The sequence below is a fragment of the Rattus norvegicus genome, chromosome 5, assembly GCF_021556685.1.
Source record: "Rattus norvegicus strain SHRSP/BbbUtx chromosome 5, alternate assembly SHRSP_T2T, whole genome shotgun sequence".
Taxonomy (NCBI): domain Eukaryota; kingdom Metazoa; phylum Chordata; class Mammalia; order Rodentia; family Muridae; genus Rattus; species Rattus norvegicus.
In genome coordinates this window covers 11,302,015-11,324,791 of record NC_141538.1, presented here as the reverse complement: position 1 = coordinate 11,324,791, position 22,777 = coordinate 11,302,015, and the positions used below count along the sequence as shown (strand labels likewise).

The window sequence follows — 22,777 nt, the reverse complement described above, 5'->3', positions numbered from 1 at the left end:
CTGTAAGTTCAACCTGTGTGTGTGATGACTCTGCAATCCTGCTGATACTAACCAACTCCTTTCTTGAGGGGACAGTCAACAGAAGGACTGCAAAGAGCGCAGGCCTTTCTACTGGAAGACTATTTTTACAATTTTTTATGTGTGCAGTGTTCATGGAGGGTAGAAGAGGGTGTCTAATCACCAGGAAATGGAGTTACAGGTGCCCATCAGCTGCTTTGTGGGTGCTGGGAATTGCTCCTGGGTCCTCTAAAGGAGGTGCCATCTATGTAGTTCAAATTACCTGTCAACTCTTTATTCTCTTGGCTTAGCCTCCGGAGTGCAGGGAGTGCACTGGGAGTAAAGCATGTGCTACCTTGCCCGGCAAAAGACTTTTTATATAATTTGAGGACAGCATTTAGAATCTCTTCTAAGGAACATTCCAACCTAGCAAGAAACCAAATCATTGCCAAAGGTGACTTGGTGACTTGGGGAGAGATGAAGGTGGGGGTGTTCTGACAGTGACTGTTAGTTCCACTAGTCCCCAGGCTGATCTGGCTGGCTGCACAGATGTCCCCTGTGCCCCTTAGTCACCCTGGTCTATGGCCAGATGCACCTGCTCTCAGAATAGTCTTCACTCAGGATGTTTGCACGAGAGGCCAGGAAAGGTGACACGGATGTGAGAGGCGAGCATGGGTGTGCTGCACACTGGTGCTGGGATGGGACACCTTAGCCACCATGAGGTCACCCACACTAACATTTATCTGAAATCCCAACATCAGTATGCACAGCACTGCTAAGCCACTCATGACAGTAAGAACAGCAGTGAAGGATTTCACATGATTATTGTGCACACTTCCCACCAGGGGAGGGGAGGATGCACATGTGGCCTTCTGATACGGCCCCGTGGAACCTACAGGCTTTGTGCTGGTGCAAGCACTGTCCAGTGTTCTGAAGTGGAAGGCATGGGCGTGTGCGGCATGGGTGTGTGCGAGAAAGCACAAGTGTCAGGCGAGGCCGGCTCGGTCTGAGGTAAGTCTGCTGATTGAGTTAATTAGTGAATTACATACACGTGAAACATCTTCTCAGTAACCCCACAGAAACCAGTTATGCACTGACATGCTGAGAGCAATGTCGTGCCAGAGAACTGAAGGCAAGGCAGAGCCCGTGCTCTCACAGGAGCTTTGGCCAGCACTTGAATCTAGGATTGTTGGTACTTTCTGTAATATAACTCTTGTGTGTTACAAGAATCAGCTGACCCTGGCAACGAAGGTGGCACTGAGAACTAAAACAGGGGGTCAGAGGGACTAGGGGAAGACAGGTCACAGAGGCTTGGGAGTGCAGAAGCAGGTGTGGGACTGGGTGGCTGCTCAGTGGAGGGAAAGTGAACAGGAGCGGCTTCTCACCTGAGTTGGCACGCCAGGCCTCAGAGTCAAGTTCACATTGGAAACGCCGCTGATCTGGTTCATTAGCGGCTGGCGGTTCTAAATACAAACACAGGCATCGGCACTTGGTTGGGAAGGAGGTAACTTGAGATGGGGTCTTCCTATGAAACCCAAGCTGACCTAGAAGACATCTGTATTTTTTTGAGACAGGGTTTCCTCTGTGTAGTCCTGGCTGTCCTGTAATTCCCTCTGTAGACCAGGTTGGCCTAGAACTCACAGAGATCCACCTGCCTCTGCCTCCTGAGTACAGGGGTTAAAGGGTAATGTAGCTATTCTTAGTACACAATGTACTTTACACCTCTTTCCCAATTACCAGCCCTCTCCAATTCCACACTAACCTTGAGTCCCCAGCCAACCAAGGCCTCCAGCATGAGGAGGGTCCATGAAAGACTGACCTGCTGTGCTTGGAGGCGATGTTGGAGCTGAAGTCTCAGTTGGTTTGGCTGGTTCTGCACAATGCCTGTGGGCCTGAGGCCCGGCCGGGGCTGCATTCGGAGTGTGGTATAATTTGGCCGCTGTCCCATGGTGTGGAAGTTTGGATCTTGCATGGGATTATAGCTCCCCTGGGCCATTTGTGTCTGAGATGCGTACTGCTGTGGGAAAACAGGGGGCTTCTGCTCCAGCATCATGCTGGACTCCTGACTCGAGAACTGCTCCGGATCCACAGCTTGGCTCTGAAAAGAAGCCCCGAGTAAGAACGTAAATAAAGCTAATAACACTGTGCTGAAAAGAGGCTCTCCCTCCTCAAATTGATGCTTTAAAAATGCTGTAGCAATTTTACCAATGTAGTTTTGTAGCTTGCCTCTACTTTCCTTCTGCACAATGCCTCTTCCCAAGGGAGAAAGCAGGGGTCAGGCTGCCTCCCCGCAGCGCTTCCCCCAGAGAAGGCTGGGACTATGCCGTGCTCCTCTCTTCAGGGAGAACTGCGCAGGGGCTTTAATGAGCAGACTCCACAGGCGTTCCTCTTTTGACTCGGCTCACAACACTGTATTGCCTTCTACCTCAGCGACTGCCTTAGTCACCATCAGCAGTGTTGGGGAAGCGACGACCACTGTCCTCACTCAAGATAAGGCTGGGAGAGGGCTGTCTTTCTAGCTAAGATGTGGTAGGCTGCGGTGCCATTATGGTGTGGGACTTGAGCTCATGTGTGGGCAATACACCTACTGCCTGTTATGTCTTGGGTGAGAACAGTTTGATGTCGGGTCTTACACAGCCCATGTTGGTCTCTAACTTGCTATGTAGCCAACTTGGGTTTCAACCATGAGCCTCTGGCCTCCAACCTCCCAAGAGCTGGGATTACCGGTCAGTGCCACAACACTGGGCTTACACTGTGTATTGTTCATTTAGCTGTTCTCTATGGTTGCCAGAATGTTTTACATACCCACAATTTGCTACCATTCACTTACTACATGCTAGACATGTTCAATGTGCTTGCCATTTGATTTTTAAACAGTCACTTCCCTACCACAGCCCTCTAGAGGGAAAGGAGTGGAAGGCACAGGATGCTGTGCCGTTACTAGTGTCTGACAGAGCATTTGCAACACTGGTTAGTATGTATTTGGTAATTTGTCTGAAAGATGCATTGTTTTTTTTTTTTAAATTTTTTAAATTTATTTATTATATATAAGTACACTGTAGCTGTCTTCAGACACACCAGAAGAGGGCATCAGATCTCATTACAGACGGCTGTGAGCCACCATGTGGTTGCTGGGAGTTGAACTCAGGACCTCTGGAAGAGCAGTCAGTGCTCTTAACCACTGAGCCACCTCTCCAGCCCGCATTGTTTTTTTAACCCCCAAGAGACAGTCTCTTGTAGCCACACTGTCCTGGAACTCACTATGTTGGCCTCAAACTCAGGAATCTGTCTGTCTCAATGAGTACTGGGATTAAAGGCATGTGATCCCATGAGCAGCTGAGATGTATCTTATAGGGAGAGCTGAATGAACTCCAGTTGCAGCTTGCATTAGCTATATAGCTATATAGTGAGTGTGCGAGTGGGTGTGAGAATAGTGAGTGCATGAGTGTGTGAGGCCTGGAGGACTTCTGAGGACACAGTTCTCTTTCAGTTTCTAAGACAAGCTGTCTGTCATTTCTGCGACTGAGCTGGATATGGAAGCTTCTGGCTGACCTTCTGTTTCTACACATAGGGAATCTAGAGCTTTCTCTGGGAGAACGTCTTAAATCTCTGCGCTTCTGAGTGCTAATGTAGAGATAATATACCAGGCCAATGCTTGCCCTCTAGAAGCCACGGCTACACATCCTGGAGCGATGCTGCTGCCTGTGGTCTGAGACAGAAGGACAGCTTCAGTACGCTGCCCTCTCCTCTTGACAATGTAAAAAGCGTGCATGCAGTACCACCAGCAGGGAGACTATTTTGGAACTTTCTATTTGCCCATATTTAATAGAGAATCTATTTCATATTTCATTTCTATATTGATCTACCTCGTTTTTGTTTTGTTTGCAACAGGCCTTGCTTGTGTGCAGAACTCACTGATTGCCCTTGACTGGCTGGTGTTCTGGGATCTTCCTGTTTCCACTCACCATTGCTGGGGTAGTGTGGACCATGGAGCCTGCTGGTTTTTCCTGGGCTCTGGGGATGTTTGTGAGACAAGCATTTTAACTGTGCATGCACTCTGGCTAATTTACAGTATACATGCCCACCACACTTCCTCCGATGCTCCTAAGAATGCTGTCTGTAGTTCCGCTTAAATGACAGGTGGCTGATCCGAGGAGATGGTACAGAGCATTCAAAATGATGAGACACTGGTTTTAATTTTCAAAAAGTATTTCAATATTTCAGAGGCCAAGACAGGTCAAATGCCGTAAGCCTAAGCTGGGCTGGGGAGAATCTCTTAAAAATAAAAATCTCCTCCAAAGTCCCCCAAAGTATTACAAGTCACCGAGGAACTCCAAGGACACTTCGGAATGTCACTTGAATACACTCAAGGATAAACACAGAGAAGCTGGGTTCTAGCTGACACTAAAGGCAAGGCCGCCCAGTTCCACAGGAAATAGGCAGCCATTTCCTTTCTGGCTTTACTGCGGGGTGCACCATGCAACCCTCATCAGTTCTTTCCGTTCTGTTGTTTTCAGTGTGAATCAGTCTGAACCCCACCTGTGTCTGCTGAAGTCTGGGAATTAGGACCAGGCTGACTTAAGGTGCCAGAGTCTTCAATGACTCTGTGTCACTGTCCTCACAGTGACATGCCGCAGGTGCAGGCAGCCTGGCCCTGATAGGTGCTAGAGAGAGAGAGAGAGAGAGAGAGAGAGAGAGAGAGAATGTGTATGTGTGTGTGTGTGTGCGTGTGTGTGTAGATCCCTCTTTCTACTGCAAACCGGAAGCTGTTTCACACCTCCAGCTTCAGACACTGCTGAGGACACAGGGCGATTAGCCTAGCCTCACAGGTACTCTCAAATCAAAGGAATACAACTAACTGGGAAGCGGGGGGGGGGGGGGGGGGGGCGCTGAGAAAGAGAGAGAGCGCGCTAGATTCACCAGGGTATGGGTGACACCCACACAAAGGTCCAAGTGTCTGGCGAGCTGCAGTCACACTTAAGGTGCTCCTGCTCCCTGTGTGTGAAGCAGCCCTTTCTGAGTAGCAGCTGCCTGTCTCAGTGCACAGGCATGGCAGGACTGAGGCCCCTGGGAAGCAGTGACCTGTGGTTTCTCTAACTTTTTCCCTAATCTGCCCTATCAGCAAGGGTGGACAAGAGGCTTTGGGCTTTAGCTTCTGTTGTAGCTCATCTGATGGAATGGTCCTTCCAAGGTGTGTGCTTCTTGGACAACAGTTTGTGTGAAAGTAGGAGAGGAAAGAGGAGGGGTGGGAGGGCACCTATCGGGAGGTGAGAAGCATCCCACAGAGCGGCCTGCGGGAACAGACCTTTGCCTATGGGTGCCTGCCCACTGCAATGCTCTGGCCTACCTGGCTGACCAGTTCTGGTATCCCCAGAGCTCTATCAATCTCTTCAAGGCCATCGAAGTTCCGCAAGGCCAGATAGAGCTGGTCTAGAAGAGCGCCCTCGTCGCTTGGGGACTCGGCTGCAGGATGTGGACAGAGCAGGTCGTCGGGGGAGCTGCCAAAGGGATGCCTATAAAGAGACAAACTTCACCGTGGGCTGGTAGAAGTGCCAGTTGAATCCTAGGGTCTCTTCAACAAGCTCTTCTTCCAGCCAAGCACTGAACAGAACGAAGACTTTTGAAAATATACACCTGAAAAATCACTTTATTTAGTGTTAATAAAGGCTAGCTAAACCAGTTATGTTTCTATATCCTCACATAAAGTAGGGGGTTGTTTAGCCAGGTACCCACATCTGTGCAAAGTTCGAAAGGCAGTGCCATAAATCTATTTGATGTGTGTGTGTTTGGAGCTCACCTACAGGACTTCACAGACCCGCCCTGGTCTGTAAGTGTGTATCTGCTGTGCACTGACAGGATGGAATATTCTGGAGCACTCAGCAGAATGCGGTGACTCATGCACGGTCCTTTTCTATGAGGCCATGATGAGCACACAGGAGAGAACAGCAGACTTACCCCCTTGAATACAATCTGGGCTTGTGTGAACTTGGCTGAGCGACTGGGACACTTTCTATTATGCAGGAACCAGAGTTTGTAACATTTACTAAGCCTGAAGAGTACATCTGATAGCCCTCACGAGTTAGGTGCCAAGGGAAGGGAAGCACAAACCTTCTGATTGCAATTGCTATAAGGCCATATGTGATGTGGACACTAACGTGCCATTCTAACATGGTGTCTAACATTATAATTAAGTTACCAAACAAATCAGAGGAGCTTCTGGTCACTGCAAACCTGAGAGCAAGTAATACTAGTACTTTACCGAAGCCCGTTCTTATTGTAGACCCCCTACATAGCACCATGGACAACACACGGGTTCCCAGACAAGCTTCTTACTGTGTGTGGTGCTGGGGTGCAGCCAGGGCATTATGTGCCAGGCGAGATATGCTCACATCCTAAACAAGGGGACAGACAGCTGTCTGCTTTCTTACTCTGACTGAGAACTGTAATATGGTGTCCTGCTGAGCACCCAAACCAACAATCCATGTCACAGGGCGACAGTAGAATGAATCGACATGGTCTGTATTCCCACCTGGTACTACGTTTAGGAGAAAATCACCCAGTGAGTGTCCCTTGATGCCTCATCTCATTTGCTGACCTTTTACAGGTCACAGCCCTACTGCTTCTGAGCCACAGTAAGCCAGCTGGAAGGCCACTGTCCGCAAGACTCCACAGGCTGCCTGTGGAGTATGTGACCCTGTGCTCGCCTTCTCTTGTAAGAAAGGTGCGAGGCCTGTGGAAGGACAGACTGACCGCCCGCCCCCCGCCCGCCCGCACTGTGTCGACATGTTCAACAGGTGCCATCTACCTCTCTCTTCTTCACAGTCCACACTCCCTAATCTTCAAAACGCAAATATGCCCAGATCTCTCCTGTCCTGCTATAGTTTGGGAGCTGAAAGGGCGGTTGCAGAGAAACGGTAACGTCAGGAAGAAAAGCAGACAACCACATGTCACAGTGGGGTGAGGGGATACCCCACAACATGAGTGCCCAAACAACCCGACAGACTGGGGCTCAGGAAGTCCTGCTGGTCAGGGGTCAGCGTCAGCTGTTGCTCGTGTCCCTCAGTTCTGTGCCAGCGTGACAGTCATCAGGAGGGAACGGTAACTGAGCAGACACCCCCAGACACCCCGGGAACAGCTAGCTGCTGGCGAGCCTGTGGAGCAGTGGCTGATGCTCCCGGGCTCTGTATGAAAGCGGGCTGGGCAAACCACCAGAGAGCAAGCTGGTAAGAGCCCCTCCATGGCCTCTAGGTTCCTGTCCTGCTCCCTTACTCCCCACGCAGCACCTGTACTGTGCCCTGCTGACTCTTAGCAGCACAGACACATCATTTTCCCAACTGCTGCTCTAAAGGCATGTCCAGGCCATGCTGATTTCTGCACCTCCTTCCACTTTGTGCCCAGTGGATGACTTGGTCTGAAGAAATGGTAACCGGGCAAGTACCATCCTTTCCAAAGGAATTCACCCTGCAGACACTTGAAACAACCGAACCATGCAGGACTTACCTGTTCTGGCTGCCGAAAGATGCCTGGTCTATAGGCAGGATGCTCTCGGGCCAGGGGGCAGTTTGGTTTGGAGGGGCCTGCTGTTGATTATACTGAGGGCCTCCCATGTTCATCTCCAACTCAGAAGGCCCTAAAAGAGGGAGGAAAAAAAGAAAAATCTAAATTTTTGTATCTTATAATTTGGAAAGCAGCCATGTTTACTGTGTAAAATCAAATAAAACTGTTGGTTGCTGGGAAATGCAGTGGCAGACGCGGCTACAGGTGAGAACAACGATGCAACTCCGGTGTGAATTCAAATGCACGCAACAAACACGAAGACCAACGTCGCCCACCTTAGGGCACATCCAGGCTCTGACTTAAAGCTTTTGTCAAAAATTCTAATCATTTTTAAAAAAAATCATAAAAATGGATGTGTGGATTAGCCGCTCCTGCAGCTCCCTTCCTCCCGGCATGCCCAGTGAGCACTTCTGCCACTACTGGGTGCCTGCAGGAGGTTGGGATGGAGAGGACCGTGCGTCTGCATCTGCAGCTCGGTGCAAATGTGTGAGGCTGCACAGACGCCGCAGGGCCAGGGAGCAGACGTGTGCGCGGCTCAGCTCTCCTGCACCAGAACTGTCACCAGTCTGTGTTCGTTCCCACGGCAGGACACACGCAGCCCACTTCTCTCTCTAAGGTTCTTTCTGTGGCTCTAAAGCACACGGGCTTTCTAATTCTCTTATTTTATTATCCTCTGGCCTGACGCCCACCACAACAGGCAATTTTCTGTCGGGTGCATTCTCAGCTTTGTTGCGCGCACTTACCACTAGGGAAATGCAGCTCTGTGCTAAATCTTCCAGACCTGTATCGGAGTTCTGAAGTGAGACGCCGTCAGCACGACAGGGAATAAATTAAGTATCTATATAAAGCCTCTTACTGTGACTTTTATAAGCATCTTACTAATGCCTCAGCTTAATTTCCCATAAAAAATCTCTTTTGAGTTTGATTTTTTTTAAGCTTTTTTTTTAAGCATTTTTAATTTTTGGTATTTTCAAATGACACAAATGTAAGTTTGGGAGCTACCTACTACCATGAGTATATATGTAGAAATGTAATTATAAATGCCACTACCTATCAAAAACATTGAATCAAAATACGCATAGCACTTCAATACCTATGGAAGAAACCTAATGTCAGAGTTCTGGCAAAGGCCTGCTCTTTTGTCAAAAGAATCTCGCATTTTCCTGTGAATGAATGAGCACTTTCTGTGTACTATCTAACAGGAAAGTTTACAAACAGACTTTTTAGAACTGAGCTAATGCTATGTCTGTGATTACAAAAATATGACTACGTAGGAGTTGTATAGACCACTAATCTTTTTTCCCTTGAGACAGGGACTTGCCTTGCTCAAGCAAGCCTCAGATTTGCTGTGTAGCTGAGGAGGATGAACTCCTGTCCTCTTGCCTCCACCTCCGAAAGACTGGGACTGCAAGTGTGCACATAATGTCCTAACAGCAAGTTTCCGGAGACTCACCCATCATACAGTCTGTGAATTTCAAGTGCTGCATGTGATAGGTGCCAGTATGTCAGGTGTCGCAGCAAAGCCACATCACTGTAGACACTCTCTCACCTACTGGAAAGTCTGCATCGTCCTAGGAGACGATTCCTGCTTCCTCCAGGCCTGCAGCCTTAGGCAACTATGAGGAAGGTTTTGTGGAGCGCACGGAGATCCATTCCAGTAACATGTGAAGAGTCTCCACATAGAGTCCTAGAGACCCGTGGCTGCATGCTGTTCTATGAGCGGCTGTACTATCAGTGAGGCCGGGAAGAAGCCGACTTCACAGCCTGGCTAGTGGGCCTTGGCTGTGCAGCATGACCACAGAGTTCAACGTTGCGGCTATAGCACCAAGTTATTTCTTTGCCTTTAAACTACCATAGACATGCTTATATATATGTGTGTGTGTATAGCATTTATAATGTAACATTTTAATGTATTTTGCCTCCAAATTAAAATTAGATAATTAGTCTATGATGCTACAGGGTTTGGCAAAATGCCATTTAGGACAGCTTCACAGCAGAGGACTGCCCATGGGCCAAGCCAGAAGCAGGTCCTGGAAGGACAGAGGAGCTGACGGTCCATCTGATGTAAGGAGGAAAGAACAGTGGGTAAAGAGCCTTACCTATGTTCATGACCTGAGGCTGCAGCATCTGTCTTTGGCCAGGCTGGCTGTTGGCTCGCATGGGGATGCTTGCTGTTGGGTTCCGAATCATGCCCCCTTGGATTGGCCGGTTCATGGCACCAGTGGTGGCAGCACAAGTGACTCTCACAGCTGGACTCTGTGGTGCCCATTCCCCAGAAGGCATGCTGGACCGGGAAGTGCTACTGCCAATCATTCCTGCATGCAAGGCAGAGGAAACTGAGAGACGCAGACATTGAAAACAGCGCATGCATAAACACCAGACCTACCAAAAGGCTGAGAGCATGACTGTAAAGTGCCCAACAGCAAACACTCTCCTGGGGGCAGATGTGAGCCCTTGGCTAAGAACGAGAGTTGGGGATTACACAGTTTTCGCAGCACGCATCTGCTACTCTAGGGTGCAGAAGACTGTTACAACTGTTCCTGTACGTACTTAGAACAGGTGCTGCGGCAAGTGGACAACCCCGACTTCCTTCCTCAGGAAGTGAACCACATTAGCTGACATGCATGTCAGAGCTTGACTTTCCAAAAGAGAGGCAAGGCGAGTAGGACCAGGGTAAGAACTGATAATCAATCCATAATTACAGACCCCAGTCAGAGAATGGCATGCAAAGCCTTTGCAAGAGCTGAGCGTCCTTCCTTCCCTTCAGTGGACCAGCGCCCGCTAAGCTGCTAGAGCATGCAGGTGTGTTCACTAGACGTCCATCGAGCGCAGCTGTCCCATACGGGCAGACTTCTGCACAGACAGGGTACTTCAGCAACAGCTTCCATCAAGAAATGAATTTGGTAAATTTCAAAATTTACCAAGGGCAGCCTCTAAGTCCTAGGGAGACTAAAGACCTTCCTGCTACAGTCCTGGCAGCTAGAGGGTTCCTCCTCCTGGGCACTGCATCCCTGCCTACGCAGATGCAGAATGGGTAGGGGTGAGCGAGATGATGGGGATTCAGGGTCTGCTCTATCAGTGTCTGGACCCTGGACAGACACTGCCTAAGACATACGGAAGGGGAGGCCTCAGAAACATCTCTTTATTTTGAAATGCGATACAGGGGATCTAAAGATTTTGCTTTCAAATACATGGCTTGCGTTCATTTCCTTTACTTTGGCTAAGCAGCTCTGGTATAATGAAGATGTTGATAGAACACAGGCGTTTCCTCATGGGTGAATGAGGGATGTGCTGAGATGTTAAGAGGTGAAGGGGGATTAGTCAGTTAAAAATTGCAACACTATTAAGACATTGTAAGCCATTTATATATTTTATCTATTATGGGAGAAAAGGCATTTTAGTTTTCAAAACAATCTACTATATAATAGCATTACAAGATGAGAGTCAGTAGGAGGGTGAAATTACCCACAACTCAACAATATCAGTTCAATGAAAATGGACACTGTTCCTTTTGGTATCTGTCTTTATACCATGTGACCATGACAGCCTGGGCACCCGGTTTATCGCCCATGGTCCTAGGATCCCATATAAGACTTCAACAGTGTAGACCTTCCTGCATTCAGGGTTAGGAAGCTACTCCTAGTCATTCATCAGTTACTTTTCTTTAAAGAGTTTTACATCACCAATATTTATACAAGCCATTATTTTATTTCAGAGTGATGAAGCGAATGAATACGGCAGTGTTTTCATGGATCTGTGATTTAATGAGGGAATGTCTTTTGAAGGAATAAACTGATATAGTATAGTCATGCTTCCCATGAATTCCCTCAGTGATTGAATTCCCATCATTTCCCCCTAAATAGCATTCTGATCTTCAGTTAACTAAGGGGAACTGTGCAGGGATTATAGACCGAGCTAAATATAAAGTCTCAAGAATTAAAACACCACCAAGGGTGAGCTCTGTTTATCATATCTATGTACTTCTATGCCTGAGTCTCTTATCGCCAGTGTCCTCCTAGACTCATGACAAATGCCATTCCAAGGCTTAGCGGTGTGAGTTCATTCTGAATTCTATGGACGCTGTGACAGAAGCATGGATCACTTAGGAGATGTGCTTGGGCAACATGGAGGACACCAAAACTATAGCAGGTTAGGATCCAGCTAGTCACAGGCAACTTCCTGAATCTGCACGAAGCCGTCCTGATTTGGGGCACACCCTACTTAAAGCTTTGAAATGGTCTGATTTGAAACCAGGGTGTTAATTTACTCTGCCCTGACCTGAAGCCACTAAAATGCACCAACGTAAAGAAAACCAGAAGACAAAAGTCAATAAAACAAAACAATACAATCTGTGGCTCAAGGGTCCTCCAGCAGCAGCCTGTAGAGAGCCCTGCACAGCTCAGACTGTGAGGGAGACGTGGAAGGAAAGCCGGGCGGAAAGCTCCTCACTTTCACTCCATTCTTCTCCCCCTGAATGGAAAAAGGACCTAGAATTGTGGAAGAATGGTGGGAATTTAAACTTGCATTCCCAAACCATCTTTGGAGGTCTACTGCGCACAGTTAAGGAACAGAGGACTGTATATATTCTCCATGTATTCTTCTGAGTCCAGACCAGGAGCTGGAACAGACGTGAAGTAAGTCTGATGCGAGAAACCTCCTCGAAACAGCAGTTGAAGAATGGCCAGCTTCACGGAGTGGCTTCCAGGGCTGAGCAGCTCTCACAGGGAACCCATGGGGTTTCCATGTTTCACATAAGCTTCTGACAAGTTCTACCATTGCGATGTGATGGACACATGGTTAAATATACAACCCACCAGACAGCAGCAGTACCACTGGCTTGGCCCTTACCTGTGCTATTGTTCCCTAAGTTTCCTTGGCTTCCTAGCATCCCTTGGTTACCCATCATTCCTGGCTGAGGTATCACTGAGTAGGGACTACTGTTTCTGATTGGTGGGAAAGGTCCAGCACCAGTTGGGCTTTGCAATGTGATGTCAAGTGGTAAATTCTGGTTTGGCAATAACCTGCCCAGTTGCCCTGGTCGTGGGTTATTAAAAGCTAAGGAGAGAACAAATGAAAAGTTGAAGGTTAATGAAGGACAATGAAAAAGAATATTAACAGTAAGTAGTGTTTAGGGAAGTGTCTCCTGCAACACAACAAAGACGCTTATCAGCAGTCAACTATCTCCACAAACACAAGTCACATACAGAAACCATATGCAGCACCCGCCTGGTATGTTCTAGCTCTCAGTGGGCTTGCAAAAAGGGGATGCAAACCAAGAACCATGCTTTCTTTCCAGGAATTTTAGCATTGAAAAGGTTTTCCTAACCATTAATACCATAATGTTTATGTTAATTAATTAATTAACAGATAAGGCCTTCCTGTAGATTTGGGATGCTCTTGCCTGTGTCAGGAGTTCTGATTGTCACAGTAATGAACTTAGAAACATCTCTTGCATGCAGCGGCAGCAGACCTACATGCATGTAGTTCGGATGTTAGAATATTGTTTCCGAATTGGCTCGAGGTTTAGACGAAGTTACAAGTGGATACCTCCACTAGAAGTTAAGACTGCTGAGTGTACACTGTGCCACCTGAAATAACACTCCACCGCAGGCTATGACTGGCATTATGGCTTTAACTCTGGGCACAAATTTAGATTTGAGATGATTTTTATGGTTAGTTCACAAGAATTGACTCTGTACTGAGCAGTAATCTAGTGTCAAGTAGACGACCTGTAATTTATAACAGTGATATTAAAACTCAAATACTGTGCACTAATTTACAGAGCTAACTAATTAGGTGAAATCAAGACTTTACTTTCTTACCTAACCTGCCCTGCCCTGCCTTCCTGTGGTCAGTTCACTATCCCGAGTCCCACAGGGAGCAGAGGAGCTGGCAGTTCCCACCGTGTTCTCTGCGAGATCTCTGGGTTAAAGAGCAGTATCTCATGTTTCTTACCTTATTTTCTTAATTCTTTAGCTTTGCGATTGCCTGGCTCAAACAAAACTTCATCTTACTTTCCTTTACTCCTTTCGAGAATGGTCAGGAACCATCCGAGAAAGGACTTAGTTTCTAAAGGCGGCCATCTCTGGCTTGGCTGAGCTTTGTTTTTTCAGATGTGAGAACACTGCTAGGTAGTGAGTTCTACTGAGGTGGGAACAGTGTTTCTTTCTGTTTAGCAGCACTGAAGAGTTGTCCTTCTGTAAACTATGGCTGTGCTGTAGAAAAACTGCTCTTTCACACACAACTGAAAATCTGACGTATTCCATCAGAGTGAATAGCATTTTTTATTTAGCTCAAAGAGACTTAAAGTAAGACTCCTAAATGACACAGCAAGGCGCTTGGCTGTGAGCAGCCTTTTCCTGAACACCTGAACTTTTCTGAGACAGGGTCTCACTATGTACTCACCATCCTCCTGCCTCAGCCTCATGTCTGGGATTACAGACATGCTACCACGCTTGGCTTGAATTTCCCTCCCCAATGGGAACTATGGTAGTAAGCTGCCTCAACACTTGGCCAGACCAGGACAGTAGATGGTGCTGTTTGATCACAGAAAACCTCCAAGTAACTAAACTGGCAGACTTGAATAATTTGCTTTTGATGGGGATTAAATGGGAGACTTCTTAGGGTAACAGTGCATACTCACTGCTCTGTGACATTCGCAGTGCTGCTTTCTGGGCTCCGACAGGTGTGACAGGACTGCTGTCAGCCGTGAGTTGCATGAGGTCATTGATGATGGCTTGCTTGTCAACTGACCCAGTAGGAGCTCCTGGCCTTGTGTCTGGGAAAAGCTGTGGTAACTGACTATTCTGCAAATCATCCAAAATCTCTTCCAAGTTGTCCAGCTCGCTGCCAGGCTGCAGTCAACAAGCAGAAGTGAACACCCAGGTCCATGGTACAAGAGGGACCCCAACCCCAGCCACTGCAACCACAGACCCAACCTCCACAGAGCATCCCAGCCAAGTTAACAAAACTACAGGTATGTGCAAATGTCACCATGAGCCAACTGTCCCTCAACTCAATCCAGTGGGGACAGCCATCTAATCTCTGGACCAACTCCCTCACATAGAAACCAGGACTGGCTGATTTACAAAGAAAGCTGTTTCCCACCGTGTGACTCACTAGCAGTTTATGCATCCCCTGCATTTTATGGGAACCACCTCGTTACTTATGAAAAATTATATCCAATGACTTATAATTGGAACATGACTTTGTTTGGATATAGGTTTGGTGGTCAGGACTTCCTAAGAAACAACAGCGATCAAGTTGGTGTGAGTTGGTGGCACAAGGGACCATGGCTCTCCCCTGTGTAGGGCTGGCTATGAAATAAGTCTGAATACCCACCAAGTAGCCAAGTCTTGCTTTTTCAATCCTGAATGTGCTTCTTGTTTGTTTTTATTGTAGGCTTTATTAACCAGCTTAGGTGACTAGCTATATGGATGACCAGAGTAGCTGCCCCACTCCCTTTGTTTTTGGAGACAGGATTCTGTACTGGAACTTGCTCTGTACACCATGCTGGAGTTTCAGCTGCCTTTGTTTCCCAAGTGCTGGGACTAAAGCGTGTGCCACCACTGTCTGATACCAAATGTAGCACATATTAACTTGATTGCACAGAAGCCAGTTTCATTTCGTGACTTCAATTCCCATTACTTGATACTAATTAATAATTGTAAGTATGGCCACTATTTTATACTGACTGCTACTTTGTCTAAGAACTAGAATGAATGACTTCACTAACATTCTTTTGGGTAGAACCTATCAGGGTGCTAGCATTTAAGATCATAGATTGCAACTACAGAGGAAAGTGGTCAAACAAGTATGATCATGCCTGAATCCCAGCACTTGAGGCTAAAGCCAGCCTGGGCTACACAGTGGCTAGCCTGGGCTAGAGGTAGACAGTTTCAAAAACTCAACAAAAGGATCTGAGTCCACAGGAAACCAGCAACCACCTCTAGTGGAGCAGCTTTTATATGGATCCTGTTTTCTACAGGGAAGGTAGAATTGCTGACACTTGTCACTGGAAATACAGTGTCTACACACAACACCTCTGTTGGAGACAAGCTCTCCTTCATGCAGTCTGGGACTTCCTGTCTCCCCTCCCCCAGCACTGACATAGTAGGAGTGCTTCTGCAGAGTCTACAGTGTCTTAAAAAAAAAAAAGATTTATTTATTTATTTATTTATTTATTTATTTATTTATTTATTTATTTATTTATTATATATAAGTACACTGTAGCTGTTCAGACACACCAGATGAGGGCATCAGATCTCATTACAGATGGTTGTGAGCCACCATGTGGTTGCTGGGAATTGAACTCAGGACCTCTGGAAGAGCAGTCAGTGCTCTTAACCACTGAGCCATCTCTCCAGCCAATACAGCGACTTTCTAATAAGAAAAGACCACTCATTTACTTGTGTGTGTGAACGTCAGAAGACCACCCATGGGAGCTGATTCTCTTTCCCACATGGGTCTAGAGAACAGGCCTCAGGTCATCAGGCATGTCGACAAATGCCTTTGTTAGCTGATCCCGGGACATCTCTTGTCAAATAGTTCTCTGTTGAAGTGACATTTTACTTGATTCCTTTCACAGACAGCAACTTAAGCAATGAATTTAGCATTCCTTTCCAGGGACTTTATGTACTCTTAAAACAAGGAGAATAGCATTTTTGTGTCATCCATTTCCAGCAAAGGACAATGTTCTATGGGAGAGGTACAGACAAGGGACGTGCTCCTGAAAGTCCCTGAGGAATGGGAGCCTTGCACACTCTGGATCAGAGTGGCAGGATTACTGTCACTGTGACTGACAAGTCCTTTAACAGTGAGGCTTGTAGGGTAGGGGGGCAGTCAACAAGATGAATTCCTTTCATCATTAAAACTACAACAGAAATTCCTACAGCTTCCTGACTCCTCAGAAAAGTGTTTTCTATGCCTCTGTGATAACCTTCTGGTTAGTTCTGTCTCAACAGATGAGAACAGGGCTCCAATGAGCTACCTCTGATCTTTGAAGTAGTGTCCTGTAACAATGCCTTATCCTGAGGACTTTTAAAGCTCAGTGTGCAGGGGAGGAAGAAAGGAGAAATAAATGGTAATTTGCCTCTGGCAAAGCCTGGCAGATTGCCCCATGAGAATTATAGAAAATAGGCTCATGCGAACCAAGCCAGAAGTGTGTGTGTGTGTGTGTGTGTTCATTTCTTAATAGATGCACTTGAGTTTGCTATGACGAGATGTTTTTCCTGTTATAGGCTACGCAAACAAAATTATAATCTACCTTAAACACAATAAAAATTTTTGTTAAAAGAAATTTTGGAGACAGATGTAGCCCAGGATGGCCTTGAATGTGAGGTGCTGTACTCTGCCTGCCTCCTGGGAGCTGGAATTCTAGGTTCACTGCACCGTGCCTGGCCTTTCCTTCTTTCCTCCCTTCCTAGAGACTCAGTGGTTCTCAGCCATCCTAATGCTGTGCCCTTTAAAACAATTCCTCGTGATGTGGTGACCCCCAGGCATAGAATTATGTTATAACTGTTTATGAATTATAATGTAAATGTTTCCGAATGGTCCTAGGTGATCCCCAAAGGGGTCTTAACCCACAGGTTGAGAACCAGTGCCCTATGTAGTCCTTGCTGTCCTGAAACTCTACACAGACCAGACTGCCTACTTCTGCCTCCTGAATGCTGGTATTAAATGTGTGCACCACCACATCTGGCCATGGTAATTCTGTGTAACATGCTAATTTAAGTATATATAAATGTAAATCCTCAACACTTGACATATATTTTAACATTACAGGCACAAATAATGTTTAATATATACATATGTATGTGTATTAAACTAAAATCAATATGAATAACTAAAATCAATTTATATGAGAAAAATTATGAGACGAGGTCCCAGGCTGGTCTCCAAGTTCCTATGGAGCGGATCCTAGCTTTACCTTCTGCTCTCCCCACCTCTGGTTTACAGTGCTGGGACTACAGGGGTGTGGTCTATGGGAGTGAGAGTGTAACTCAGTCATGAGGCTTGCAGGAGGCCTTAGGTTCGGTTTCCAGTGCAGGAGAGGAGGGAGGGAGGAACAGAGGAGGGACGGGAGGAGCAGAGGGAGGCAGAAGTTGGCAGCAGCACAGCCGAGAGCACTGCAGTGTTCCCTGTGAACAGGCCTGCTTCCACAGGCTCAGAGACAGGACTTGCTCTGAACTCACTCAGGCTAACTAACATTGCAAGACGCACCGTGAACTTTTAGAGACATTGCTTTGCCAGAATTTATTCCTTGTCAATTTTTGGAACAGGCATTTGTCATTAACTTGTTATCAGTTTAACTTTTCTTTCCCTGATGTAAGGTTGACCTTGAATTTACAGTTCTCAGCTCTGGAACGTTGGGACTGCAGAAGCGCACTACTGTGCCTGGCTCTAAGTTTAAACGGTCTGACAGGAGGGAGATTTCAGCGTGGCTCTACCCTCAGACAGATTTGATTTTACTACTTTCTGGAAGGGTTAAGTGTGACAATTTGATGTTTCTGAGAGAAGATGTCTTCTGTGGCTTTGTAATTTACATCTCACTGATGTCACCAGGCCCTTCTCACTGGTTAGGCTCATTTTCTTTGCAAGACAACGAGATCAATGCCTTCCTCTAAAATGCCTTGCAGACGCTTCAAAGTTTCACTTAGGCATCTACTTGAATGCTCAAATTAGCCACATCAACTTCAGCAGTCAGTCTCAACTATTTCTGGCAGAAAATGAGTCAGAGTTTTTTTCTTTTTAAGTTCTACAAAATGAAAAATAGACTTGATTTCTTTAACTTTCCTTTTTCTTTTTAGTTTTATAATTATTTTCATGTGTCCAAAATCAACTTGTTCTCTGAATAAAGAAACACATGAGCATGAGTATCCTATAAATTAAAAAGAATCTTTTGAAAACACTTTGAATAAAAATAGGGTACCATACATTAGCTCAGCACAGACTGAAGGAATTCTAGTATCTGGAGGAGCGTCTGGGCACTGCCAGTTTAACACGGCTTTTCTAATGAGTCAACCAACGGGAGACCGTTCCCACGTCCTCAAAGAAAGCAGGAGCCGGGAGCACTGCCTGGCAGAGTACAGAGTATCAGACCCGCTCCACTGTGTAAAGAAGCACATGACTTAAAGCAGTGAACATACTGGCAATGTTTCTGTCAGTTTCTGTTTCCTGTTGGCTAGGAAATGTCGTAGAGGCATCTTGTTTGAATGTTACGCCCAGTAAAAACAGGTCATTTTCTGTGTAATGATGCTGTACTCTGAAGTACTTCCTGACCTTAGAAGTCGGGAACACATTAAACACACACTCAGTTAAGTCAAGACAACAGGACAGCCTTGCAGTCCGCGCGTTTACTGAATAACACTGTACTCCTCTGAAGGGGACAGTGAGGAGACTGTCCTTAGGGAGCAAAGGCGAGCAGGAGGGAAAGGAATTGCATTCTCTTCTCATGCTAAGGGGTCTAGCTTAGGTAACGCACACTTCCTGGAGTAGCTTTTCTTTCTCCTTGCTGTTTTTTATGCTAAACTGGCTCCATGAAACTTTCCTTTAGATAGAGTTTGGGAGAGGGCAGAGAGGTGAGCAAGGGGTGTGACTTCATTAAGGAAATATACTTCCTGCCTGTGAGCGTGTGTGCCTTGGTTTTTTTTTTTTTTTCATCTTCGAACAACAGATTTATACCGACTCATACTAGTCTTTGTTTCTCAGATAATTTTGATTAGAAAATAATTTTTCCCAAATACAAAAATTTCAAGTGATTCAAAGACTTAAACCAACCCCCTAAAACTCTTTTCTGTTTGAGATTAGTGAAATCATATATATACAAAGTAATGACAAACATCAGTGATGGCTTTCATTGCCCTCTAAGTCTCTAAGGTCTGGGGTCAGAGACAGACACACAGTCTATCTATGGAGGGAAGGTGATCACTGAGCACTGGTCATCTCCTGAGTCACTAATCTGCCCTCTAGCTTGCTAAAACACCTAAGTGATGCTGTCTGTCCTTCTGTCTGTGCATGCTGTTCTGACCTGCCCCTGGCTCTGCATACTTTAATCCAGTACGCCTCAGCGATCGAAGCCAGTCGTCAACATGATCTTCACAGCACAGCACATAAGACACCGCCATTAACTTTCTGTTGAGGCCTCGGTGCCCCAGTGCATGAATTTACAGCCTTCTAAAAGAGCTGCTGCTTGCATCCCACTTTAGGATTAATCACCAAAAATGTCAATATAATCTTCGCCTGCTTCCCCTGTGAGCAACATGGACGCCTGAATGAAATGATTCTATCTGTTCTCAGGAATGGCGGCAACCGCTGACATCACCAGGAAAGAAACAGGAGATCAAGTCCTCAGAACCAGCTTGGCTGGCAGGGACTGCCCCCAAATGCAGCCTCTGTGGATTCAGGAGGCTCAAAGGCACAGTGTGGGATGGGGGTACAGCTCTCTTGACGGTATTTTCCTACCTGCAACACAACTTTCAAGAGCAAATTATGGCCATTCTAAGGCCCCCATGACTTCCTCACTGCTTAGCCTGTCATGACAGAGTCTACCAGCCAAGACATGTTCAGACTGGGGAAGGTGAGGCTGGGCCCTAACCTCCAGTCAGTCACAGATTCCACTACTGCAGTTGCAACAGCTTGCATCACTTGCTTTTGTAAGTCAGTGAAAATATCAATGGTTGCTTCCTCACTATGGTGCCTTTCACACCAGAGTATTGCTGGGAATGGCTGAGGAGCCAGGGTTGAAATGTTGGAGAAGGATTGAAATGTTAGTGTGGATGAAAACATTCCAGAGGGAAACTGTATAACACGTCTATATGAAGGCCACTCAGAAGAGTTCTATAAAGGTATTGTACCAGTGCATGCAGTGATATATCAACTAGTCAGACAGCGACATTCTACACTGAACCATATTATATTAGGATCACTTTTTGTCAAAAAATAAACAATAGATAAAAGAATGATTCTGAGCATTACTTTATGTCCCCTGGATTGTTTTCAAGGTGTTAACTTTGGAGAGAAGCAGATAGAATGTAACCCATTATTCTGGTCTGAATCGATACACAATGGCTTTGACACATCTCCGTCCATTTCCTCTGGTGTGTTTAGCCAACAGTCAATGAGACTCCTGTCCACTACTCAGAAAGAGGCAGAAGATGTTAACCGGCTGACCTCTGATCATATGGAGAGAGCGACAAATAGATACTCGTGTCTGTTGTGAGAAAGCCCTGGTCTGAGGAAGGGGTTGCTGCAGCTCATCCTGCTCACCCTTGTTTACGTATGACCTATTACCCAAGACTGAATTTACCTCCTTCCTTCATAGCAAGAAAAATGACTGTCTGCTCAGGCCTGTAAGTCTCTGTAAAACTGTGTCAGAGCACAGCCATAAGAACTCGCTCAGTGTCCACAGCTGCCCGGGCCTACAGTGGCTGAGTGGCTGAGAGCAAGTTCATGGCCGACAGCCATGTCTGTGCCGTGTGGCTCTGCAGTGCAGAGCACAGGCGAGCACCTGGGAGAAGACGTTAGCAAACTCACCTGGTCACTGGGCTCAAAGCTCACCTCCTCCTTCACAGTTTTCATGGCGATTAGCTTTGTGTTACTGGCAGGATCTGTCTTACTGTCCAGCCGCTCGAGTTTGGGGGTTATTTCCGGTAAACCAATATCTTTAGTATCATCTTTGTCGAGCAAATAGCGCAGTAGTGCGTTCTCTTTCTTCTTGGGGCTCGCTGGCTCCTGTTTGACAGTCACTTCTGACCCAGGAGCCGTGCCACTGGACTCCTGATTCAGCTCTTTGCCTGTGGCTTCTGCTGTCAGCTTGGCCAAGTCCACAGGGGAGCTGCTGTCCTGTAAGAGTCTGTGCAAAATCTTATGCTTCTCCTTGAGCGAGGTGCCATGCGTGGACCCAGGCCCTGGCAAGCTGCCTGTGGAGTCCTTGTTTGTGTCCGACAAAGAGCTGGGCAAGGGTGAAGGCTCCATCTGGTCGGACTTGGTGGTGAGCAGCTGTAGGAGTTTGGTTTGCCCTTTGCTCTCATGCAGCCGGCTGTGTCCCTCAGCCCTGTCCCCGCTGGCCGCCTGGGGCATGCTGGAATCATTGGGCCTCTTCTGCTCTTCAGGATGGCAGCTGGCCTCTGCTTGTCCAGTTGTACCTTCTGATGGCTCCCCATAAAGTCCAAAACAGTCTTTGGAGTCCAAGCTTCCCATCTTGCTGAGTGGGGGAGGATTCATGTTAACTGGGGAGTTTTGCGAATTGCCCATTTTTAGGTCCGGTGAAGCCAACGATGGCCCTAACGAGACCCCGTGGCCCTCGCTGAGGGCTTGCAGTGCATTGAGGGAACTGTTGGTGTAACTATGGCTATTTCCTGTGCTGCTGCAAACTCCCGCTGGGGAGTGCAAGCTTCCTGCAGGGGAAAACTGACTGGGTGGGACGCGAGGACTGCCAGCCACGCCGGGGCTCATGCGATGCCGTGGGGAGAGCACAGAGCTGGGTTGCCCTGGGTTCAGGCCGGGGCTGCTTTGTGAGGGACTGTTCATTTTGAGTGCATAGTTACTACCCTGAGGAGTGGTTGCTTGCATGCCTGATACATGGTTCATGCCCCCAGAACCACCAAACCTGCCCATAGGCATGCTCATCTGTTCCCTTGGGCCATTCATGGGAAAGTTCATATTGCTACCGAGGGCCACGTCCTGACCTGGGTTCCCACTGCACATGGCCTGACGGGCGGGGCTGCTAGAGCTCATTGGACTCAATGGCTTCCCCATTGCTTGTCCAGTCAGATCCGGATTCATTACACACACATTCTGCTCTCTGTACAATGAGGAGAGAAACATATGTAAGATGAAAGGAGAAATACAAAGTGACCTGTTATTAATTTAAAAGTGGCAGGATCTCTTCTTTACAAAAGCAGACTACATCTAAGAGGATGAAAACACCTGTGCTTCTGGGCTACGCTGACCACGTACGGCTCTGGACTACCGATGCTTTTCATGCGACACTTCGAGATGTCTGTGGTTTTTCTCAAGTGTGTGTGTGTGAGTGTGTGTGTGTGAGTGTGTGTGAGTGAGTGTATGTGTGAGTGTGTGAGTATGTGAGTGTGAGAGAGTGTGTGTGAGTGTGTATGTGAGTGAGTGTGTGTGAGTGTGTGAGTGTGTGTGAGTGAGTATGAGTGAGTGTGTGTGAGTGTGTGAGTGTGTGTGTGTGAGTGTGTGTGTGTCTGTGTGTGTGTGT

General features: G+C 47.0%; 1 protein-coding gene across 10 annotated transcripts in view; it reads right to left on the bottom strand.

Annotated features, from left to right (window-relative positions):
- The window catches only part of Ncoa2 (nuclear receptor coactivator 2), a 236,340-nt gene that overhangs the window by 10,898 nt on the left and 202,665 nt on the right, over positions 1 to 22,777 (bottom strand). For 7 of the 10 annotated variants that reach the window (NM_031822.3, XM_087551360.1, XM_087551359.1 and 4 more), the window contains 8 exon segments: positions 1,383 to 1,460; positions 1,817 to 2,095; positions 5,345 to 5,510; positions 7,498 to 7,627; positions 9,654 to 9,869; positions 12,403 to 12,609; positions 14,198 to 14,408; positions 21,088 to 22,357. In NM_031822.3, coding sequence (NP_114010.2) covers positions 1,383 to 1,460; positions 1,817 to 2,095; positions 5,345 to 5,510; positions 7,498 to 7,627; positions 9,654 to 9,869; positions 12,403 to 12,609; positions 14,198 to 14,408; positions 21,088 to 22,357 — 2,557 coding nt within the window. 10 annotated transcript variants of the gene reach the window in all.